Source organism: Microcaecilia unicolor, chromosome 7 (genome assembly GCF_901765095.1).
Source record: "Microcaecilia unicolor chromosome 7, aMicUni1.1, whole genome shotgun sequence".
Taxonomy (NCBI): Eukaryota; Metazoa; Chordata; class Amphibia; order Gymnophiona; family Siphonopidae; genus Microcaecilia; species Microcaecilia unicolor.
In genome coordinates, this window is record NC_044037.1 from 75,978,491 (window position 1) to 76,000,541 (window position 22,051).

Genomic DNA, 22,051 nt, shown 5'->3' on the forward strand with positions numbered 1-22,051 from the left:
TTCTCCAAGTCTTCACCAAGGAGAAGCTTCCCTTGAAAGAGATGTATGCTAAAGCCATGACTTAGAGGCCATATCTGCATCTCAATTCCTGAACCACAGGAGGCACCTAGAGGAAATGAATACTGCCACAGTCCTGGATGAGACCCTAATGAGGTCATAGAAGGTATCTGTTAGAAAGGCTATGCTCACATCTAAGGGAACAGTGTCCTATGAACTACACTTTCCATCTTCTGAGCCTTTTTTTGTGTGCTGTATCCATGTTAGGAAACCCTTGACATGTTAGCACTGCAAACAGTCAACTGGAGACCAAGAGCAGCCACTTTAAAACTATGCTTCATCAAGCATTAAATCTTGCAGTCTTGAATGTCCTTCAGGGCCATACCACCTTCCATGGGAATGGTCATCATCTTGATCACCACTGTCACTGAGGCATTCATTTTAACAACTTCAGTTTATCTTTTTCCCGTGGAACCAATGAGTAAAAATTACTCATTGCCCTTCCAACTGTTGGAACACCCAACTGTGATAAGATGAGAACCTGTATCACCGGGCATACCAAAAGGCTTTGACGAATCTAGAGTTACCCTCTAAAATGGGATCTCTTGAAGACCTGATCCCTGCACTTGGGGGCTTAGAAATACTCAAAGCTTCGAGTGCCTCAGAAATCATAGCTGAAAACTCTTTCTTCTGGAAGAAATGGACTACAGAGGGGTCATCAAGTTCCCTAATCGAGAGCTCATCTTCCTCTGAGGAGTTCATTATTGAAGACCACTAAACTGGCTGCTTTGCTCATAATCAACTGTTCCTGTTTCTACAGAGTCTTTTCTGTGGCTTTTATTATTTTTGTTCCCGGCAGTTTCATTTGCACTGTGCTTTACAACATTTGGCAGATCTCATCTCCTTGACGTTGGTACGCATGGGCATGATAAGCGGAGAGTGATGCTAAATTTCACAGTGATGCCACAGAATCTTATTTGCAAAGGTGTTCATTTCATAGCTTGTTTACTTTACTTTTACGCTGAACATTTTGCCATTTGATCAATACGTGCATTCAGCCACTGAAGGTATGTTCCATGAACTACTGTCCTTCTGTTGTTGGGTTTCAAGTGTCACACGCTCCACTGGGCTAACTTGCTATGTTTTCTCATCTGCATGTGTAATTCACCTTAGCACTGCCTCCTATTGTACTCTAAGGGGGTCTTTTAGTAAGGCATGCTTGCATTTTTAGCTAAAAATAGGCATGCACTAAACACTAGAGATGCCCATAGGAATATATTGGTGTCTCTGGTGTTTAGCACACATCTATTTTTAGCATGCTAAAAATGCTAGCGAACCTTAGTAAAAGACCACCTAAGATTTTTATTTGCACATTCGTTGGTCAATCACAGAAAGCGTTTTAGATTTGCAGCACTGTTTTCACATTCACTTTTGTTCTTTAGACATCTTCATCCCTCATCCATTCTAATCATCACTGACTCCTTCTTCACATACAGCACTTCTACGCACTGCCTTCACAGCTCTCCTAACTAGCAGTACTGCTTTCTAAGTTCTTCCTACTTGTCACCAAACTTGGGGCCCTGTTTACTAAGGTGCACTAACATTTTTGCACATGCTAAAAATTAGCACACACTAACTGTGTAGACGCCCATAGGAATATTATGGGCATCTACATGGTTAGCACGTGCTAAAAACGCTTGCACGCCTCTAGTAAACAAGGCCTTGTTTTTTTTTCTCCCAATTGATTCTTTTTTCCAATTACTTTAATCCATTCCTTTAGTATCCCTGGATCTGGTACACAGCACTGTCACTATCCTGCTTATTTTCGAAGGAGAAGGGCGGCCATCTTCAGACACAAATCAGGAGATGGCCGGCCTTCTCCTAAGGCCGGCCAAATCGGTATAATCGAAAGCCGATTTTGGCCGGCTTCAACTGCTTTCCGTCGCAGGGCCAGACAAAGTTCAAGGGGGCGTGTCAGCAGTGAACCGAAGGCGGGACGGGGGCGTGGTTAAGAGATGGCCATCCTCGGCCAATAATGGAAAAAAGAAGGCTGTCCCTGACGAGCATTTGGCCAACTTTACTTAGTCCCTTTTTGTTCACAACCAAGCCTTGAAAAGGTGCCCAAACTGACCAGATGAGCCCTTATTCCCCCATTGGTCACCAACCCCCTCCCACCCAAAAAACAAGACAAACCATAATTTTATGCCAGCCTCTATGCCAGCCTCAAATGTCATACCCAGCTCCATGACCGCACTATGCAGGTCCCTGGAGCAGGTTTTAGTGGGTACTGCAGTGCACTTCAGGCAGGCGGACCCAGGCCCATCCCCCCCACCTGTTACACTTGTGGTGGTAAATGGGAACCCTCCAAAACCCATCCGAAACCCACTGTACCCACATCTAGGTGCCCCCCATTACCCTTTAAGGGCTATGGTAGTGGTGTACAGTTGTGGGGAGTGGGTTTTTTGGGGGGGATGGGGGGCTCAGCACCCAAGGTAAGGGAGCTATGCACCTGGGAGCAATTTGTGAAATCCACTGCATTGCCCCCTAGGGGCCCAGGTGGTGTCCTGGCATGTGAGGGGGACCAGTGCACTACAAATGCTGGCTCCTCCCATGACCAAATGGCTTGGATTTGGCCAATTTTGAGATGGCCGCCATTAGTTTCCATTATCGTGGAAAACCAATGTTGGCCATCTCTAAAGGCGGCCCAAATGTTGAGATTTGGCAGGCGCCGACCGTATTATCGAAATGAAAGATGGCTGCCCATCTTGTTTCGATAATACAGTTGGGTACGCCGCTTTACGGGGCTATCATTAGAGATGGGCGCCCCCGTTCGATTATGCCCCTCCATGTCTTCTTTTTTCCTCTCTCTAGCACTTGGCTCACGTTTGTGGTCTTTTCTCCATTTTTTCTGTTTTTCCTCTTTTTATCACTTTTTCACACTTTATATATTTATATTTTTTATTTCAGGTTGGTTTTGAATCACAGCTTTATCACATTCTACACCTTCTAACACAGGTTAGTGTGCTCCCGATTGTAACCTTTTCTCTTTCCTATCCCAGTTGTTCTCTTTGGGAACCTATTTATTGTTCTATCCATACATACAGTTTTGTTTTTTTTACCTCACCCCACCACATGACACATTTGGGCAATTGCATATATTATTATTCACCAATCACCCATTTTTGATTTTTATGCCTAAAGAATCTTTCTCAGGCATTTTTCTCATCCTTTTAATTTGAATCAGCTATTGGGCATTGCCACAGGCACTCTCCATGCACTGCACCCAGTTATTAACTTTCCTGATTTGTCTTTTATGTTATAATTACATTGCATACTATCTTACTCTTTGCACATGGCATTTAACAACATTAATTCATGTCCCTCATTTTTTTCTTTTTAACCCTGTTTGTCTAATATACACAGACAATTCAGTCTTTATAGATAATGTCCATGCAGAACATTCCATGCTCTTTGATAATGTTCTTTCAGTTTTTATACACACAATGGTATTGTATAACCTTTCGCTCAGTTTAAATGTGTTTTGTATGTTCATTTCTTTGTTTACATAAGGATTTAATTTTTTATTCATTTTCATACATATGAAATTCTCATTTTTTTTTATCTTGCACATTTTTATAGATGTATTTTAAAGCTTCCCTAATTTTAAATGCATATCTATATTTGATGAATTCACAATTGATTAGCATTCATTGTTTATTAAGTTATATACTCCCAATTGTATTTAGACATTCTACACCTACATTTTTGTTTTTCAGTCTTGTTTTTCAGTTTTGGTATTCTATTTATTTACGGTTTCTACAATATGCATTGCCTTTATTAATGTATTCTCAAGAGCTCTCTCACTAGAGTAGTCCTCTGCTGCATGGAATAAATGTCACCATCTGCAAGAGACAGAGAATGTTGAAGAAGTGCCTGCATGGAGCCTTTAATAGGGCAGGGTTTACAGCTCTTAAATTTCTCTCTCCATCTGCTGGTTGAGGGGCATAACCCTTTTGTTCTAGACTGGTCTAGTGGACACAAAGAAATTATTTTTCTCACAGCCTATGAATACTGTGAGGTGCTGGATTTATAAGTTGGCTTCAGTTAATGAGCAAAATTGTTTCTGAAACGTACCTTGCCACTGGTTAATGCATAAAAAAGGTGACAATCGTTTTTTAAGAATGCATATATCATATGAAGACTTCTGGGGAACATATAGTAACATAGTAGATGACGGCAGAAAAAGACCTGCATGGTCCATCCAGTCTGCCCAACAAGATAAACTCATATGTGTATACCTTACCTTGATTTGTACCTGCCTTTTTCAGGGCACAGACCGTACAAGTCTGCCCAGCAGTATTTCCCGCCTCCCAACCACCAGTCACGCCTCCCATCACCGGCTCTGGCACGGACCGTATAAGTCTGCCCTCCACTATCCTCGCCTCCCAACCACCAACCTCTCTTCCCCCACCTGCTCCGCCACCCAATTTCGGCTAAGCTTCTGAGGATCCATTCCTACTGCACAGGATTCCTTTATGCATATCCCACGCATGTTTGAATTCCGTTACTGTTTTCATCTCCACCACCTCCCGCGGGAGGGCATTCCAAGCATCCACCACCCTCTCTACGTGAAAAAATACTTCCTGACATCTTTTTTGAGTCTGCCCCCCTTCAATCTCATTTCATGTCCTCTCGTTCTACCGCCTTCCCATCTCCGGAAAAGATTTTTTTGCGGATTAATACCTTTCAAGTATTTGAACGTCTGTATCATATCACCCCTGTTCCTCCTTTCCTCCAGGGTATACATGTTCAGGTCAGCAAGTCTTTGTTCATACGTCTTGGAACGCAAATCCCATACCATTCTCGTAGCTTTATATTGCTGCCAGCTTGTAAAATATATTTGCTATTTTTGGGCACACTGTTGCAAAAATTAAATCAAATGGCTTCTATAATTCAAGGGGTACCATTTATATACTGTTAGCAGACTTATTTTACTTTCCAATCCAATAGAAGTTATAAAGATTTTTCTGTGTTCAAAACCTCTGTTCGCAGTTCCCTAATTCCCCCCCCCCCCCCACCACCACCACCCGAGTGTTAAATCTCATTTCCTTTTTACACCCAAACAGTTAGGGCATTATTTATTTATTTATTCATGACATTTATACCCCACAATAGCCCAAAATAGACTCAAGTTGAATGTGGCTTATAAACAAACAATAAAGTGAATAAAACATAATAATGTACAAAATATAACACACATTACAATAACTTCAAGAAGCAAATTAATACATGTGAAGTAAGTAACCAGGGATTTAGATTATCTCAAGGGCAAACAAATAATTAAGGGTGGATTGGTGAGAACATAATTAGGCAGGACTAGATGGGAAACATTAAGAAAAGGGTGTGGGTAAAATTCAAATAGAGTTCTTTGTATTCAGAGTGGCCAGACTGAAGAAATGTGTTTTTAGAAGACTTCTAAAAGTTTGGTAATCATCTGTAAACTTGATTGATTTAGGAAGAGAATTCCAAATTTTGGTGCCTTGATAGGAGAAATTAGCAGAGTGAATTGATTTATACATCACATTCTTACAGATAAGGAAATGTAAGACAAGACATTCTCTAGATGATGAAACATCATTACGAGGGGTTAATTCAATAAGATTATTCATATACTGAGCCCGCAAATAGGTGGGAAAATGTGGGATACAAATGCAATAAAATAAATATAGGATGGGGCTTGACCAAACAGGATTTGGTGAATGAAAACAAATAATTTGAAAGATTGGTAACCAATGTAGCTCATATAAAAGAGGAGTGGCTTTGGTGAAGCAAGGAGATCTACATATAAGACGACAAGTAGTATTTTGAACTGTTTGTAATTTTTTGAGAAGACCATCTTTAAGTCCATCATAGATGGAATTCAATAGTTGAATTTGGTGAGGACAAGGGATTGAACCAAGGTACGAAAGACAGATTAAGAGAAAAATGGTCTCAATGTCTTTAGCTTCCAAAGTGAGTGAAAAACACTTGAGGTCAACTTAGAGACTTGGTTTTTAAAGGTGAGGAAACTATCTATTGTGACTCCCCAAATTTTCATTGATGACTAAAATTGGGTGCACGCTAAACATTAGAGACGCCTATAGGAATGCATTGGTCCTCTCTAACATATAGCGCACGTTAAAAACATGAGTGCGCCTTAGTAAAAGACCCCCTCAGTTTTATCAATGTTAAGTTTTAGTTTGAAATTAGAAGCCATGATTCCATAAGTTTATCCCTAGACTAATCATTGAGTTATGTCAAGTAATTCCTTATAGAATGGGATGTAAACAGTGACATCATCAGCATATATATTTATGTTGAAAGACCGTGTTTTTCTAAATGATGACCAATAGGTATCATCACAATGTTAAACAAGATAGGGGAAAAAAGGTGTTTCTAGCTTTAGCGCATGCTAATTTTTTACGCATGCTAAAAACGCTAGCGCGCCTATGCACAGCTTAGTAAACAGGGCCCAATGTTTGTATAATTTTGCACTATTTGCTCACTGTTACATTTTTGCCTTGCTCCATTGTTCTTGTTATGATTATAATAATAATAATAATACAATTATTTGAAATTAAAAAACGAATGGACTCCAAAGGAGACTGCCATCTCTACCTCTCAGACAGGGGATTAAGGTACTGTAACTACTGTGGTATTTAAGCAGGTAACCATCAATTTGTATTGGTTAAAAAGGGCAGTCTCCAATACAATGGTTTGCAAATGTTCGTGATTAGGATCAAGTCTAAAAAAGGAAATAGCAAACCAAACCTGTTAAAAAGGTTGGATGTATCCAGTGTACTGATACATTCTTACAGATTTCAAATATTTTTGAATTTCTTAGAAATTCTTTGTCTTCAATAGGTTTCTCTCCTGGAACCCACACGATGGACTGCTCATAGTAGGTTGTTGTAATCTCATCGCCCTAAAAATAAAAAAAAATATATATATATGTATAAATAAGTTATATCATTCATGAACATACATATCCCTGTATGCCTAAATATTGTAGCTTTCATTAGACTCATTAGAATGTGTGATAAAATGTGTGAAATTTATATATAGATTTGCTATGGAGTTTTCATATTAGGAAAAGATTTAAAATCTGCTCAAATGATTTATGAGATGGCCAGAGAAGAAGGGTAGCTTAATTATTTCAACTAAAGGATTCAGTGTACTAAAGAGTATTAACATCAAGTATTAATGCATTGTAATTAACTTGAGGTAATACCCATGTAAATGACATACAAATAAGTTATGTGTTAATTTCTAAGTATTAAAATTAGCATGGTAACACAAATGTTATTGCAGAAACTTAACAGCACCTTTCTGAGCTATAGTTAATTATTCTATATGGGTCTGTGTTAATTTTTGCATGCTTTAATGTGCATTATTTTTCCTTATGCTAATATGTAATGAGCTATTTTGCATAGTTTTGCATCTCATTACCTCAGGAGAATAATTTTCCTTGTTAAAGCTCTCACAAGCTAACTTATACTCATTAAGGGGTTAGTTTGAGCTATATTATGGCTGTAACACATGTTATTTTCCCCTTAGCTATGTTAAAGAGTACTAATGCAAGTTATATTACCGTGATGCACGGTAATAGTTCATTAGTATGTAAATATGACAATACAAACTGTATTATCCCAGAAAAAATACCACTAGCAAGAAGCTGATCATATGTTTCTGTCCTGGGAGTATTGGTCCACAAAGCCATAGCCTAATGCTGCTGGGGACTTTTTAAAGGGGTCAGCAAAAGAGGCAGAGAGCTCCCTCTGATACCCCTCCCCAGTCCCCACCAATAAAATCCCCTTCACTGGAAAGCCCTCCACAAAGTTCCCCAACTTGGAAGGATTCCCCCCCCCCCCAGCAAAGTCTCTCCAATCCAGAAGGACCCACCCTATTTGGCAATGCTTCATCACCCTCCCATAGGGCCTCCTGGACCTACCTTGAAAATTCCTGGGGTCTAATGGTATCCTGGAGTGATCTCCAGTCACTCCTGCCCTTGCCAGCAATGGGTTCAAAATAATGCTGGCAACCACACAATGAGTCAAGCTACAATATAAGAGTATAAAGCCCTTATATAGCAGCTTGACCGTTAGTGGTAGTACTACGAGACGACACCTAGGGTTTGCTGGTGCCATTTTGAACTTGACACTGGCTAGGGCAGGAGCAACTGGTGATTGGGGGGGGAGGGAGGATGTCTGATTGGGAATGGTCTTCTGGGTAAGAGTTGCTTCTAAGTCAGGGAACTTTGATTGGGGGGCTTTCTGGTAGAGGAGGCTTGTACTTGTAGATGGCTTCCCAGTAAAGGGAACTTTTATTAAGGGAGGGGCTCCTGGTGGAGGGAGCTTTTATTGGGGGAGGGGTACTTCTTAGTTGAGGGGGTTTGATTGGAGGGTATCAGAGGAAGCTCTGCCTCTTTGACCAGCTCACTTATTAAGTGCCCGGAAACATCAGACTATTGCTTTGTAGCTCGATGCTCCTGGGATGGTAACATAATGCTGGTTAAGAGGTTGATCACAAGCAGTGCTATGCATATACTATGTGAGTGACCAGTGCATTTTTTCTAGCGAAAAAGTTGCCGGTACTCAAATGCCAGGCCACCCTTCAGGTGTGGGGTGATCATTGAGGGACCCACCCCACAATAGCCATGCCCCTTGCAACCGGTCACAGAATCTAAGACAAGGCAGAATAGCTGTGTAAAACCTGAGCTCTTTCATTAAAACTTAGGGACCACGGGCCAATTTTAGCAGACAACGGAAAAGGTGCTGGTACTCAGTACCCCCAAGTACCCCCTCAAAAAAAGCCCTGTGAGTGACTAACCTATGGTACTGAGCTCAGGTTACTCACTGCTGTGGTACCTAAGAGTGAGATAAAAGCTCGACTTTCACCACATCTTACTAACTACTCCCCTTAAAGCACTGTTAAGTTGCATAAACTATACTGCACATGGGAACAGCATTTCTAGTGCTTTTTAGCATTTCCAGAAGCATCAGTGCACCTTAATACATGGACTTTAATGTCTGCTACTGTAGGCTGCAAATTACTGCTATCATATCAATGTACTTATTGAAAACAGAATGGGCTTCAACACATTAAGGCCTTTGAAGTAATCACTACTGGAGAGCATCCAAGTCCCATTGCTTTGGAAGTCATCTTAACAAGATGAGCCTGTCATCTGGTGCTACAGTTTGACTTGTTTTCATTTAGCTTTTCAGTTTGAATTTATGCATCACTGAAATCACTTTTCTCTAGAAAGCAGTATATCATATCTATTATTAGAAGTAGATGATCCACATGTGAACAATTATTATCTAATCTACTAACCTCTGCCTGAAACTTAAGTAGTATTACTTTCATTTATATAACATTCTTATTCATGTATAACTTGGAATGATTAGGCTTCAGTTTAGCACAGTTACTGATAATAAAGGCCAGATGTGCTAAAGGATTTTTTTTTTCATAGACATAATATACGAAAAGAACCTGTGGAGGGGCATAATTGATAGGGATGCCCAAGTTTTGTTGAGGACGTCCTCGCAAAACATCCCGATGGAGGGGCAGGGAAACCTGTATTATCAAAACAAGATGGACGTCCATCTTTCGTTTCGATAATATGGTCGGGGATGCCAAAATCTTGAAATTTTGGTCGTCCTTAGAGATGGTCGTCCCTAGACTTGGTCATTTCTGATTTTCGGCGATAATGGAAACGAAGGACGCCCATCTCAGAAATGACCAAATTCAAGCCCTTTGGTCGTGGGAGGAGCCAGCATTTGTAGTGCACTGGTCCCCCTGACATGCCAGAACACCAACCGGGCACCCTAGGGGACACTGCAGTGGACTTCAGAAATTGCTCCCAGGAACATAGCTCCCTTACCTTGTGTGCTGAGCCCCCCAACCCCCCCCCCCAAAACCCACTACCCACAACTGTACACCACTACCATACCCCTTACAGGTAAAGGGGGGCACCTAGACATGGGTACAGTGGGTTTGTGATATGTTTTGTAGGGTTCGCTCTTTCCTGCACAAACGTAACAGGTGTGGGGGGGGGGGGAATGGGCCTGGATCCGCCTGCCTGAAGTGCACTGCACCCATTAAAACTGCTCCAGGGACCTGCATACTGCTGTCATGGACCTGAGTATGACATCTGAGGCTGGCAATCAATATTTTGAATTTGAGGGTGGGAGGGTATTAGTGACCACTGGGGGATTCAGGGGAGGTCATCCCCGGTTCTCTCCGGTGGTCATCTGGTCATTTTGGTCACCTTTTTGTGCCTTGGTCGTAAGAAAAACACGACCAGGTAAAGTCATCCAAGTGCTCATCAGAGACACCCTTTTTTTCCATTATGGGTCGAGGACGTCCATGTCTTAGTCACGCCCAAGTCCCACCTTCGCTACGCCTCCGATATGCCCCCTTGAACTTTGGCCGTCCCTGCGACGGAAAGCAGTTGGCGACGTCCAAAATCGGCTTTTGATTATACCAATGTGGACGACCCTGTGAGAAGGACACCCATCTTCCGATTTGTGTTGAAAGATGGGCTTCCTTCTCTTTCAAAAATGAGCCCGGTAGTGTATCTGGTCAATAATGGCCAATGTTAATGTAAAAAGTTCTTTTTACTAAGGTCTGTGCTCCCCCACTTCATCCTGTGAAAGGCATATTGAGGTTGTCAAAGTATAGTAGACTAAACCATTTTGCTATGGTATTTGTGGTTTAGGCCAGGGTGTTGGTAAGTGAAGCCCCAGAAGAGTCTTGCCACCAGAAAAAGAAGTTCAAATTAAGGGCGCTTAAGCAACAATGTTGGAAAACGCTTCTAGAATGGGAAGTCCACCTCAGAAGATCTAGGAGCAGCTGTAAGTAGACTCTGTTCTTTCTTGGGCTCTACTGCACTGCAGGGGCAGTTTAGGTGAAATTTATGCCACTGATGCTGACCGGGAGGCATTATCGCACTGTCTTGCATCCAATTTGTCATCAGAACATTACTAGAGCTGGAGAGAGAGGGAAGCCTGCCTCATGTCTCTACTATTCAACAGTGAAAGCAGAGAGCCTTAGTAATATCCTCGTCATGGTTCTCGCAACTCTGATAACCCTGTCACATGTGTCTGATACTGGACTGTTAGTAACTGTTCCTGAGACATCCAACTATGAAGTGCAGAGTGAAAATCTGTCACTCTGATGGGGAGAGAAGACCCTAATCCAAGTTCCAGGAGAGCACAAAGCACTTTTCGTTCATCTTCATTCTTCACATCATTTACTTACTGTTCCCAGTTTTTGTCACACATGGCTTGATACTATTCAAAATACCTCTTTCAGTGTTATTGCTCCCTCTCTATAGAATACGCCTTCACTTAGGACTGAATCCTCCTTCAATACATTTTAAAATAGCCTCAAATCTTTGCAGATTTATTAGCTTAGTGGTTTGGTGCTTATCTTTAACATGGAAGGTTGTGGGTTACATAAGTACATAAGTAATGCCACACTGGGAAAAGACCAAGGGTCCATCGAACCCAGCATCCTTTCCACTACAGCGGCCAATCCAGGCCAAGGGCACCTGGCATGCTGGCAATCTGCTGGGTTCAACATTGACTGTGCTAAACTTTTGTAGACTGGATTGTACTACTATTTGGGTTTCTGTCAAGTACTTGTGACCTGGATTGGCCACTGTTGGAAGCAGGATACTGGGCTAGATGGACCATTGATCTGACCCAGTATGGCTATTTGTATGTTCTTATGTTTTAACAAATCTCTTTACCCAAGCTTTTCCACAAATTTTAAACTGACCCCATAGTGAAATCTTGTAATTTTAATGCAGCATATTACCTTTTTGTTTTTCCCCACCCCATTTCCCTTTCCTCAATTTTGAGATTGTAAAATACTTTCCTCTTTAATTTTCCTTTGTTCATTCATATCATTTCTTTTTGTCTCTGTCTTATCTTGATAATTGTGTCCCCCATTTCAACTCTAGCTTTAACATAAACAGCTTAGATATTTTACTATGATTTTGTGGTATATCAAGAATAAATTGAAACTGAGAACCACTATAAGGAGCAATGAGAAATATGCTAATTCTGTAACTGGGGACATGCATTTATATACCACATTGTGTGCATAAACGTACAGAATAGAAGCACTTTTGTGGGTAAATGCATGCTTACGCGCAGAAGTGGCAGCAAATTGACTAGGCACTATTCTGTAAGGATGCACATAAACGGCAACGAGGGGCATAATCAAACGGGGGCGCCCATCTCTAATGATGGCTCCGTAAAGCGGTGTACCATACCGTATTATCGAAACAAAATGGGCGGCCATCTTTCGTTTCGATACTACGGTCGCCACCGGCCAAATCTCAACATTTGGGGTGCCCTTAGAGATGGCCGACATTGGTTTTCGCTGATAATGGAAACTAATGGCGGCCATCTCAAAACCGGCCAAATCCAAGCCATTTGGTCATGGGAGGAGCCAGCATTTGTTGTGCACTGGTCCCCCTCACATGCCAGGACACCAACCGGGCACCTAGGGGGCACTGCAGTGGACTTCACAAATTGCTCCCAGGTACATAGCTCCCTTACCTTGGGTGCTGAGCCCCCCAACCTCCCCCAAACCCACTCCCTACAACTGTACACCACTACCATAGCCCTTAAAGAGTAACGGGGGGCACCTAGATGTGGGTACAGTGGGTTTCGGGTGGGTTTTGGAGGGTTCCCATTTACCACCACAAGTGTAACAGGTGGGGGGGGGATGGGCCTGGGTCCGCCTGCCTGAAGTGCACTGCAGTACCCACTAAAAACTGCTCCAGGGACCTGCATAGTGCTGTGATGGAGCTGGGTATGACATTTGAGGCTGGCATAGAGGCTGGCAAAAAAATGTTTTTTATTTTTATTTTTTGGGTGGGAGGGGGTTGGTGACCACTGGGGGAGTAAGGGGAGATGATCCCCAATTCCCTCCGGTGGTCATCTGGCCAGTTCGGGCACCTTTTCAAGGCTTGGTCATGAACAAAAAGGGACCAAGTAAAGTTGGCCAAATGCTCGTCAAGGCCGGCCTTCTTTTTTCCATTATCGGCCGAGGACGGCCATCTCTTAACCACGCCCCTGTCCCGCCTTCAGTACACTGCCGACACGCCCCCTTGAACTTTGGCTGGCCCTGTGATGGAAAGCAGTTGAAGCCGGCCAAAATCGGCTTTCGATTATACCAATTTGGCCGGCCTTAGGAGAAGGCTGGCCATCTCCCGATTTGTGTCGGAAGATGGCCACCCTTCTCCTTCGAAAATAAGCAGGATAGCGTGCAATGGCAAGGGAGTTTTCGCATGAGCGGAGTATAGGCGGTGATGCCACTTATGTGCGCAGATTACAGAACACTGTAAGTTATTTGTATCTTTGCTGTATTTTGGTGCCCACGGTTACACCCTGCCTGATATTCAGCACAGGAATGGCTCCCGGCTGGTTAAATAGCACTTAGCCAGCTATCCGTAAATATACAGCGGGAGATACCAGTTATTTCCCACTGAATATTCCTGGTCAGCAATTAGTGCATAACCAGATATATCGTGCGATATAGGCGGCTATCAGCGAATATTTAGTGCATCGCTGGCTATGTTTGGTGACCATATTTGGCCACCGAAATAGCAGACCTATCTTTGGCCTGTTTATACTTAACAGGCCAGTGCTGATTATTGACTTGGCTGGTTATATTTATACCTGCCAAATATAAACTGGATATTTACTGCTGGCCACTGGAAACGACCTGGCATTGAATATTCGGGCTCAGCGCCAACCGCAGGAGGCAATCTGGCAAACTCCTGCAGTCTGAATATCGGCCCCTCCAGGTCGATGCCATATTATTCTAGCATTCTGTAAAGGAATCCAAGTGCCCAGATGCCCTTATAGAACAGTCTCTCACAATGCAACATTGGATGCCCAAATGCAGGCATCCATTTATAGAATTGCCTCCCAGGGGCTTATCCAGAGGTTCCTATTGTTGTCTTCATCAATTGAGTCACCTTAGGCTTTTTTGGAAAATAGGGATTTGTCAGCTTCAATCTATGCTTTGATTATGAATAGTCTTGACTATTCTAATTCACTGTTTGTTGGGTTGCTTGGGACTAACACATGGAGTTTACAGTTATTTCAAAACACAGCTGCAAGTTTCTTAACATGCAAAATAAAGATTGACTCACATTACACAAATTTTGACCACACTCTACTGGGGATGGAGGGATAGCCTAATGGTTAATTCAGTGGCCATAAAACCAACAGAACTGGGTTCAATTCCCACCATAGCTCCTTGTGGCTCTGGGCAAGTCACCTAACCCTCCATTGCCCCAGGTACAACATAAATACCTGAATATAATATATAAACCACTTTGATTGTAATCACAGAAAGGCAGTATATCAAATCCCATCTCCTTTCCCTTGATATGAGATTAAGGTTTAAAACTCTGATTATGGTTTTTCATTATTTTCATTTTGCTTAAGCTAAGTATTTGGCTGCTTTATTGAGGCCAAATAAACCCAAAAGAATGTTGCAGTCTTCTCAGCAGTGCTTACTTGCAGTTTTTGTATTATTAACGCCAGATTGACGAGCACTCGTGTTTCTGCTTTTTAATGTTCAGGTCCAACTTTGTGGAGTAGCTTGCCACTGGAGGTTTGAACAGAAATTAATTACTTTTTGTTTCATAAATTGTTTGAAGCTCAGTTATTTACTTATGCTTTTCAGAGTTAGGTCCTTAGACAGTATATTATCTCCTAGCCGTCCATCTAACTTATTTTGTCCTCTTAACATTTTCATTAATTTCTGTGGTTTATCTCCTGATCACTTCACCATGGCCTACTGCTGCACCAGGGACATTATCTTCTCCTGAAGGTTTTGCATTATTGCTACTACCTTCTTTAGCTCTGGTGCATAAAATAATGGTGGGCACCTTTTTAACCTGGTCCTGAGCAATGTGCTGCCGGTATGTAATGAATGTTCTTCTTTATCCTTCCTACAATGCTTCTATTGCAATGTCACTTACCTTTCTGAGATACAGTATAGATATTATACAGCAAGACCTACACAGGAAACTGCTGCAAGCTCTTCCTGTGTAGACAGCAACCGCAGGAAGCTGCCCTGCTAGTGCCTATGCAGCAGAGGAACTGGAAGTTTCTGCATGTGTAGCTTTGAGGCAGGTTAGTCTGTTTGAGTAGCTAGAGCATATCTCTATTACTGAAAGTATATTCTTAGTGGATATCCTAAAAGTCTTTCCCTTTGAGAACTGATGCAAAGTCCACCAAGGAAAGCACTTATAGATTTGAAAATTGCCTGATATTATAAACTAGGGCTGTGTCATAGGATATGTTGATATATACCACAGTTTTCTAAAACCAGGATTGTCTTAGAGCATGCATGCCATATGGCACTTGCAAAATTCTTCCAGGCAGCACACGCTACCTTCCAAATGCTAGCAATGTAAGCAGCTCTAAGATTTATGGGCTGGCTGTGTGAATCTCATGCATTGTGAGATTAGCACAGCTTGCCTGTGAGTTTTGCAATAACTTGTGGTGCTGGCATTTAGGAAAGAGTAGCACACTAGAAGAGTTGAGGGCAGCTGGTTCTTGCTAGGGTTGATGAAGAACTCATCCCCTCGTGCAGCTGATTCTCTACAGGATCTCCCTCTTCATGATAAGTAACGTTATTACATATTGTCTTGATTGCCAACCTGTGTCCTAATGGCTACAGTTATCTGTGTACACACCTCAGGTTCTTCAGTTTCTGCATCAGTAATTTCAGGGATATATTTAATCTGATTTTTGATGAAGCACTTCTGAAGTCCAACTAGGAAGATTCCAGTAATTCCCTAAAACAAAGAAGATGTTTTGAAAAATGAATGGGATAAATAATGACATTTGTACCTTAAGACAATATTCCAATATTTTAAACTGCAGACACTAGCAGGAATGAAATTGGCACAGAAAGTAAAGATGGAATATTTCAGTAGGAAAGACCCCAAAAGTGCCAGTGTGATCTGAATGACTGGTAAACAGTAAGGGATCCTTTTACTAAGCTGCGGTAAAAAGTATCCTGTGGTAGTGTAGGTGCGTGTATTGGGTGCATGCCGGGCCAGTTTTTACCGCTTCTGCAAAAAAGGGTTTTTTTTTTAATTGGGATGGGAAAAATGGCATGTGGTAAAACTGAAATTGGTGAGTGTCCAAACTGACCTGAGACCTTAACGCTACCCATTGATCTAGCGGTAAGGGCTTATGTGCTACATGCTAAGTGACTGGTCGGCATGCACCAACTGCCAATTACTGCCAGAAACGATGAACGTAAGAGGAAATAAATAAATAAATCATCCAGGCATTATGGGTGCACACCAAATCTAAAATTACCACCAGGGCAGCTTGGTAGCCTGGCGATAGTCTCGTTTAGGCTTGCATTGCACACACGTGGAGGGGCATAATCGAACGAAAATGTCTATCTCCATGGGCGTTTATCTCCGAGAACGGGTCCGTGAAGGGACGGACCGAACCGTATTTTCGAAAAAAATAGACGTCCATGTTTTATTCGACAATTTGTGAGCTGGGCGTTTTTGCTTTTCAGTGATAATGGAAAATGAAAGCGCCCAGCTGAAAAACGAATAAATCCAAGGCATTTGTTCGTGGGAGGGGCCAGGATTCGTAGTGCACTGGTCCCACTCACATGCCAGGACACCAACCGGGCACCCTAGGGGGCACTTTTACAAAAACAAAAAAAAGGTAAAAGAGCTCCCAGGTGCATAGCACCCTTCCCTTGTGTGTTGAGCCCCCCAAATCCCCCTCAAAACCCACTGGCCACAAGTCTACACCATTACTATAGCCCTAAAGGGGTGAAGGGGGGCACCTACATGTGGGTACAGTGGGTTTGGGGGGGGGAGGTTGGACGACTAAGCATTAAGCAGCACAATTGTAACAGGTAGGGGGGGGATGGGCCTGGGTCCACCTGCCTGAAGTCCACTGCACCCCCTAACAACTGCTCCAGGGACCTGCATACCGCTGCCAGGGAGGTGGGTATGACATTTGAGGGTGAAAATAAAAAGTTGTGAAACATCATTTTTTTGTGGAGGGAGTCAGGGGAGGTCATCCCCGATTCCCTCTGGTGGTAATCTGGTCATTTAGGGCACTTTTTGGGGCCTTACTCGTGAAAAAACAGGGTCCAGGAAAAGTGCCCTAAATTCTAGCTACAAACGCATACTTTTTTTCCATTATCGGCGAAAGGCACCCATCTCTGTTCGGGTGATAACCATGCCCCAGTCCCGCATTCACCATGCCTCCGACACGCCCCCGTCAACTTTGTACGCTTCCGCGATGAAGTGCAGTTGAAAACGTCTAAGTTCGGCTTTCGATTATACCGTGTTATTCGTTTTTGTGGGATAAACGTCCATCTCCCGATTTAGGTCGGAACTTGGGCGTTTTTCTCGTTCGATTATAAGCAGGTTAGTGCCTAACACGCCTTTGTAAAAGGCCCCTAAGCTAGCTGCCACATAGAGAAATTACCTGTTGACTGGATGCTTCTCCAGTCATAGAAATCAGAAATACTGTGAAAAATCAGGGGGATGATGGACTTCAAAGGTCTTACATTCCTGTATTGTTTTAAATTTACCTTTTAAGATTCTTGCCATGAAGTCACTGGTACAGTGTTCTGGTTTTGTAAAGTGCTGCCCCACAGGCATGACATCCCCACCAGTGCTGGCCTTCCGACAACCACCTAACTTAAAGCACAAGCTAATTAGGAGTAAGCTCCCAACACCGACTCAAAAAGAAAAGAATGGTACACATCCTTGCAATATATCCAGCTGCAAACTATGCCAAAACATTTCGCAGGACCCCACAGTCATTCACAAAGGAAAAATATTCAACATTAAGGAATATTTCACATGCTCATCTTCCAATGCGGTATATATCATTCAGTGTAGAAAATGCAACGAAGGCTGCTACATTGGAGAAACCAGTCAGATGCTAAAGAAGAGATTTAATTTACATAGACACCATGTGAAAAAGGCCAGTACTAATAAAGATATCATGCCTGTGGGGCAGCACTTTACAAAACCAGAAAACTGTACCAGTGACTTCATGGTAAGAATCTTAAAAGAGAACATTAAAACAATACAGGAATGTAAGACCTTTGAAGTCAGAATGTTTAAATATTTTGACACCCACCAGATAGGACTTAACAAAGATCTGGGTTTTCTAGCCCGTTGTAAACCATAAAATTGTACTGCTTTGAAAATCGTACTGCTTTGTCACCCTCCTGTCTCCATGCATATCTCACCTGTCCCTCTTTCTGTCTTTCACCTATCCACCCCCATCCTGTTAGACTGTCACTGGAATGCTTTGATGTTTCACTTATATATACTGTCATCTACCAACATTTGCTTATTTCCGATCTGACGAAGAAGGGCAACCTTCGAAAGCTAATCAATAAATGTATTAAGTTATGTCCAATAAAAAAGGTATCATCTTATTTTCTTTTTCATGTTTAATTTTGTTTTATTTCTATTGATTACCTTTAAAAGTGGACTAACATGGCTACCACACCTCTCTACTCTAGAGGAAGCTGGAAATTACAGGAAAGTGGTTGGACAAGGGGAGAGTCCAATATCAGTGAGGGGCTCTATGGAGCAGAATCCTTCTTTGACATAACAGAAACTCCACATAGGAGCAGTGTCTTAGGTTTTACACCTCCTGGCCTTTGACCTTCCATGTGCTACGGAGAGCCTTCAAGCCAAGCCTTATCAATCTAGGTCTCAAAAATATTGAACCTTTTACTGTATCACCCAGACCAGTAGTCAGTTAAACATAAAGTGTGATACTGAAGTGTAGGAAACAGAACCTAAAAAGTTGCTAACTTGGATGGACGCTTGAGTGTGTGTGGGAGGGGGGGGGGGGGATTCCCTCTACTTTCCCTCTAATCATAGAAAGGAGAAGAGAAAACTAAGCTAGTATTGTAAATGACGAGATGCCCTGGACACAGCTCTTGGGTTCAGGAACATCTGAAGGCTACAGCATAACATCATTCCTTATCACCTCAGCAGATGTCCTGAAGGATCTTTGTATATCTAATAGGATCTATATCAAGGAGATACTCTAGGGCACATGCTCATTAATGGTTGCTATTTGCAAAAAAGGTTTCCACACTGACGTTTACTCTCATGGTAGATTTCAATGCACAACAGATTAAAATGCATGCTAGACCTTACTATCCACCCTACAGCAATGCAGGTCTGCAGGTCTGTGCGTTGATGTGTATCATGAGAGCTCAATGCCAGAAACCTACCACCAGGTCTGAGGCTGGTATAGAGCCCTTGCGGTTTAAAATAAATGTCCCCTTGGCACCGTCCCACCCGCAACAGTACCAGCACCCTCCTGCCTAAGCCCATTCCCTCCCATCCCTCTCCTTACAATATTAAAAAGAAATGATCTCTCCTGGTGTCTAATGGCACCCCCCCCCAACTTGGCTGGACCCCTCCCTTCCTCTCAACTTTATATTGCCCTGGTGTCTAGTGATACATCTCCCTCCTCCCTCTTCCCTACCCAACCTCAATTTAAAAATAAAGTCCCTGGTGGTCTGGTGGCCCCCTTTCTAAGTTTCCTAGTTAAGGGTTTATATCCCATCTATCGAGCAATATCTGAGTGGCTTACAATAACAAATGAAAGAGAAATAAGAAAATAAAGGTGCTGAGAAATAACCAATAGTGAGGGAAGAGGGGAAGAAATACCATGATTAAAGGAAAGTTGGGGAGGGGGGGGGGTACAAAGGGATGGTGAAGTTGTAATGTCCAGGGTGCTTCTGCTCTCACGGTAGGTGACGTTAGTACAAGTAACCAGCTATATGCATCGTTGAATAGAAAGGTTTTCTAGTTGGCCTTAAATTTGTGTAAGGATGATGATAGCCGCAAGTGAACTGGCAGTTTATTCCAAAGCTCAGGGCCCTGAACTGAAAAAAATGGATTGTCCTGTAGTGTCATATCTGATTTCACAGAAAGAAGGGATTACAAGTTGATTCTGTTGGGCAGACCTGAGTGTACAGGATGGGCAATAAGGAGTGAGAAGATGACATAATTAAGCTGGTCTACCAGAGCTGTGAATTTTATAGACAAGAAGGAGCAATTTGTAAGTTATTTGATGGGTCAGTGGAAGCCAATGTGCTGCTTTGAGCAAATGGTTAACATGATCAAATTTATAGTTTAACGGCAATATTTTAGACCATTTGCAAATGTCGGAGATCCTTAGTTCTAAGTTCTCTGTATAAGATGTTACAGTAGTCAGGCTGATTGATTATGAGGGAGTGGACAAGAATATTGGTTGCTGGTAGGTCTAAGAGTGTCATAATGGAGCAGATTGTATGGAGTTTGAAGAAAGACCATTGGACCACAGCACTATTTTGTGGGATGAACGAAAGTGCTGAGTCAATGACTCCTTTCCTCTGACTGTAAAAGAACTACTCCCTGGTGTCTAGTGGCATCTATCCACCCCGCAACCCCTTTTGCAAGTCCCCAGACCCTTGTACCTGAAGAGGGATGAACAATGCCCACTTGCTCCTGCTTCTGGTGCTGTCATCCACAAAATGGTGGTGTACTGCCCCATGCGGTGCATCCTGGGATACACTGGGTGGGGCTAGTCTACTATATAAGGAAATTTTTCCTTTATATGGCAGACTGGCCCAGCCCAGTGTATCCAGGATGCACTGCATGAAGCAGAACACCCCCATTTTATGGACTATGGTGCCGGAGGCAGGAACGAGTGGGCATTCCTCCTGCCTCTTCAGATACGGGGGAGGGGGGTTCAAGGGGCTTGAAATGGGGAGACCCATTGTAAATAGTTTTGCTACAGTTAAAGTTCTGTTGCTACATATTGATTGCCTTTGCCACTATTGAAGTTATAACTGACTTTGAAATATATTAGTACAAACCATGGTTCAGAATAACTGTAATGGAGTCAATTGAGTCACTGTGTGAGGATTTATAAATCTGAACTGCTTATTTGGCCTCCTGGATATCAATCCAGTCCCAAAATTAATACATTTGTTTGTGTATACAGTTCCCACTCGACAGGTATGCTCTAGGCAGCTGCCCAGGTGATCACTTGAACCATGGGGTATAATTGTCTATGTGAAATCTTCAAAATAGAGCTCTAAGGAAACGACATATATGTAGAAGATACAATATAATGGTTATTACTATTACTACTACTATTTAGCATTTCTATAGCGCTACAAGGCATACGCAGCGCTGCACAAACATAGAAGAAAGACAGTCCCTGCTCAAAGAGCTTACAATCTAATAGACAAAAAATAAAGTAAGCAAATCAAATCAATTAATGTGAATGGGAAGGAAGAGAGGAGGGTAGGTGGAGGCGAGTGGTTACAAGTGGTTACGAGTCAAAAGCAATGTTAAAGAGGTGGGCTTTCAGTCTAGATTTAAAGGTGGCCAAGGATGGGGCAAGACGTAGGGGCTCAGGAAGTTTATTCCAGGCGTAGGGTGCAGCGAGACAGAAGGCGCGAAGTCTGGAGTTGGCAGTAGTGGAGAAGGGAACAGATAAGAAGGATTTATCCATGGAGCGGAGTGCACGGGAAGGGGTGTAGGGAAGGACGAGTGTGGAGAGATACTGGGGAGCAGCAGAGTGAGTACATTTATAGGTTAGTAGAAGAAGTTTGAACAGGATGCGAAAACGGATAGGGAGCCAGTGAAGGGTCTTGAGGAGAGGGGTAGTATGAGTAAAGTGACCCTGGCGGAAGATGAGATGGGCAGCAGAGTTTTGAACCGACTGGAGAGGGGAGAGGATAATGGTTATGACTATAGCTGGAAAATATCAATCTGTGATTTCCAATAGAGATTCCCCATAGGATGATAGTACACTCACCAAAGATCATTTTTGGAACCCAAGGGGACATATTTTGCTGCTATAATCTTGATGTGCCCAATCCATATATCATTTTATAATATCTTTTTCATACAAATCTTTTCCATATCTTGTAGATTTCTTTCTTTGTACTCATATGT

General features: G+C 42.5%; 1 protein-coding gene across 1 annotated transcript in view; it reads right to left on the bottom strand.

Annotated features, from left to right (window-relative positions):
• Window positions 1-22,051, bottom strand: part of TNMD (tenomodulin) — a 136,269-nt gene that overhangs the window by 47,609 nt on the left and 66,609 nt on the right. The window contains exons 4-5 of the mRNA XM_030208713.1: window positions 15,770-15,871; window positions 6,808-6,961 (exon numbers count right to left, since the gene is read on the bottom strand). Coding sequence (XP_030064573.1) covers window positions 6,808-6,961; window positions 15,770-15,871 — 256 coding nt within the window. The remainder of the gene's footprint in view (window positions 1-6,807; window positions 6,962-15,769; window positions 15,872-22,051) is intronic.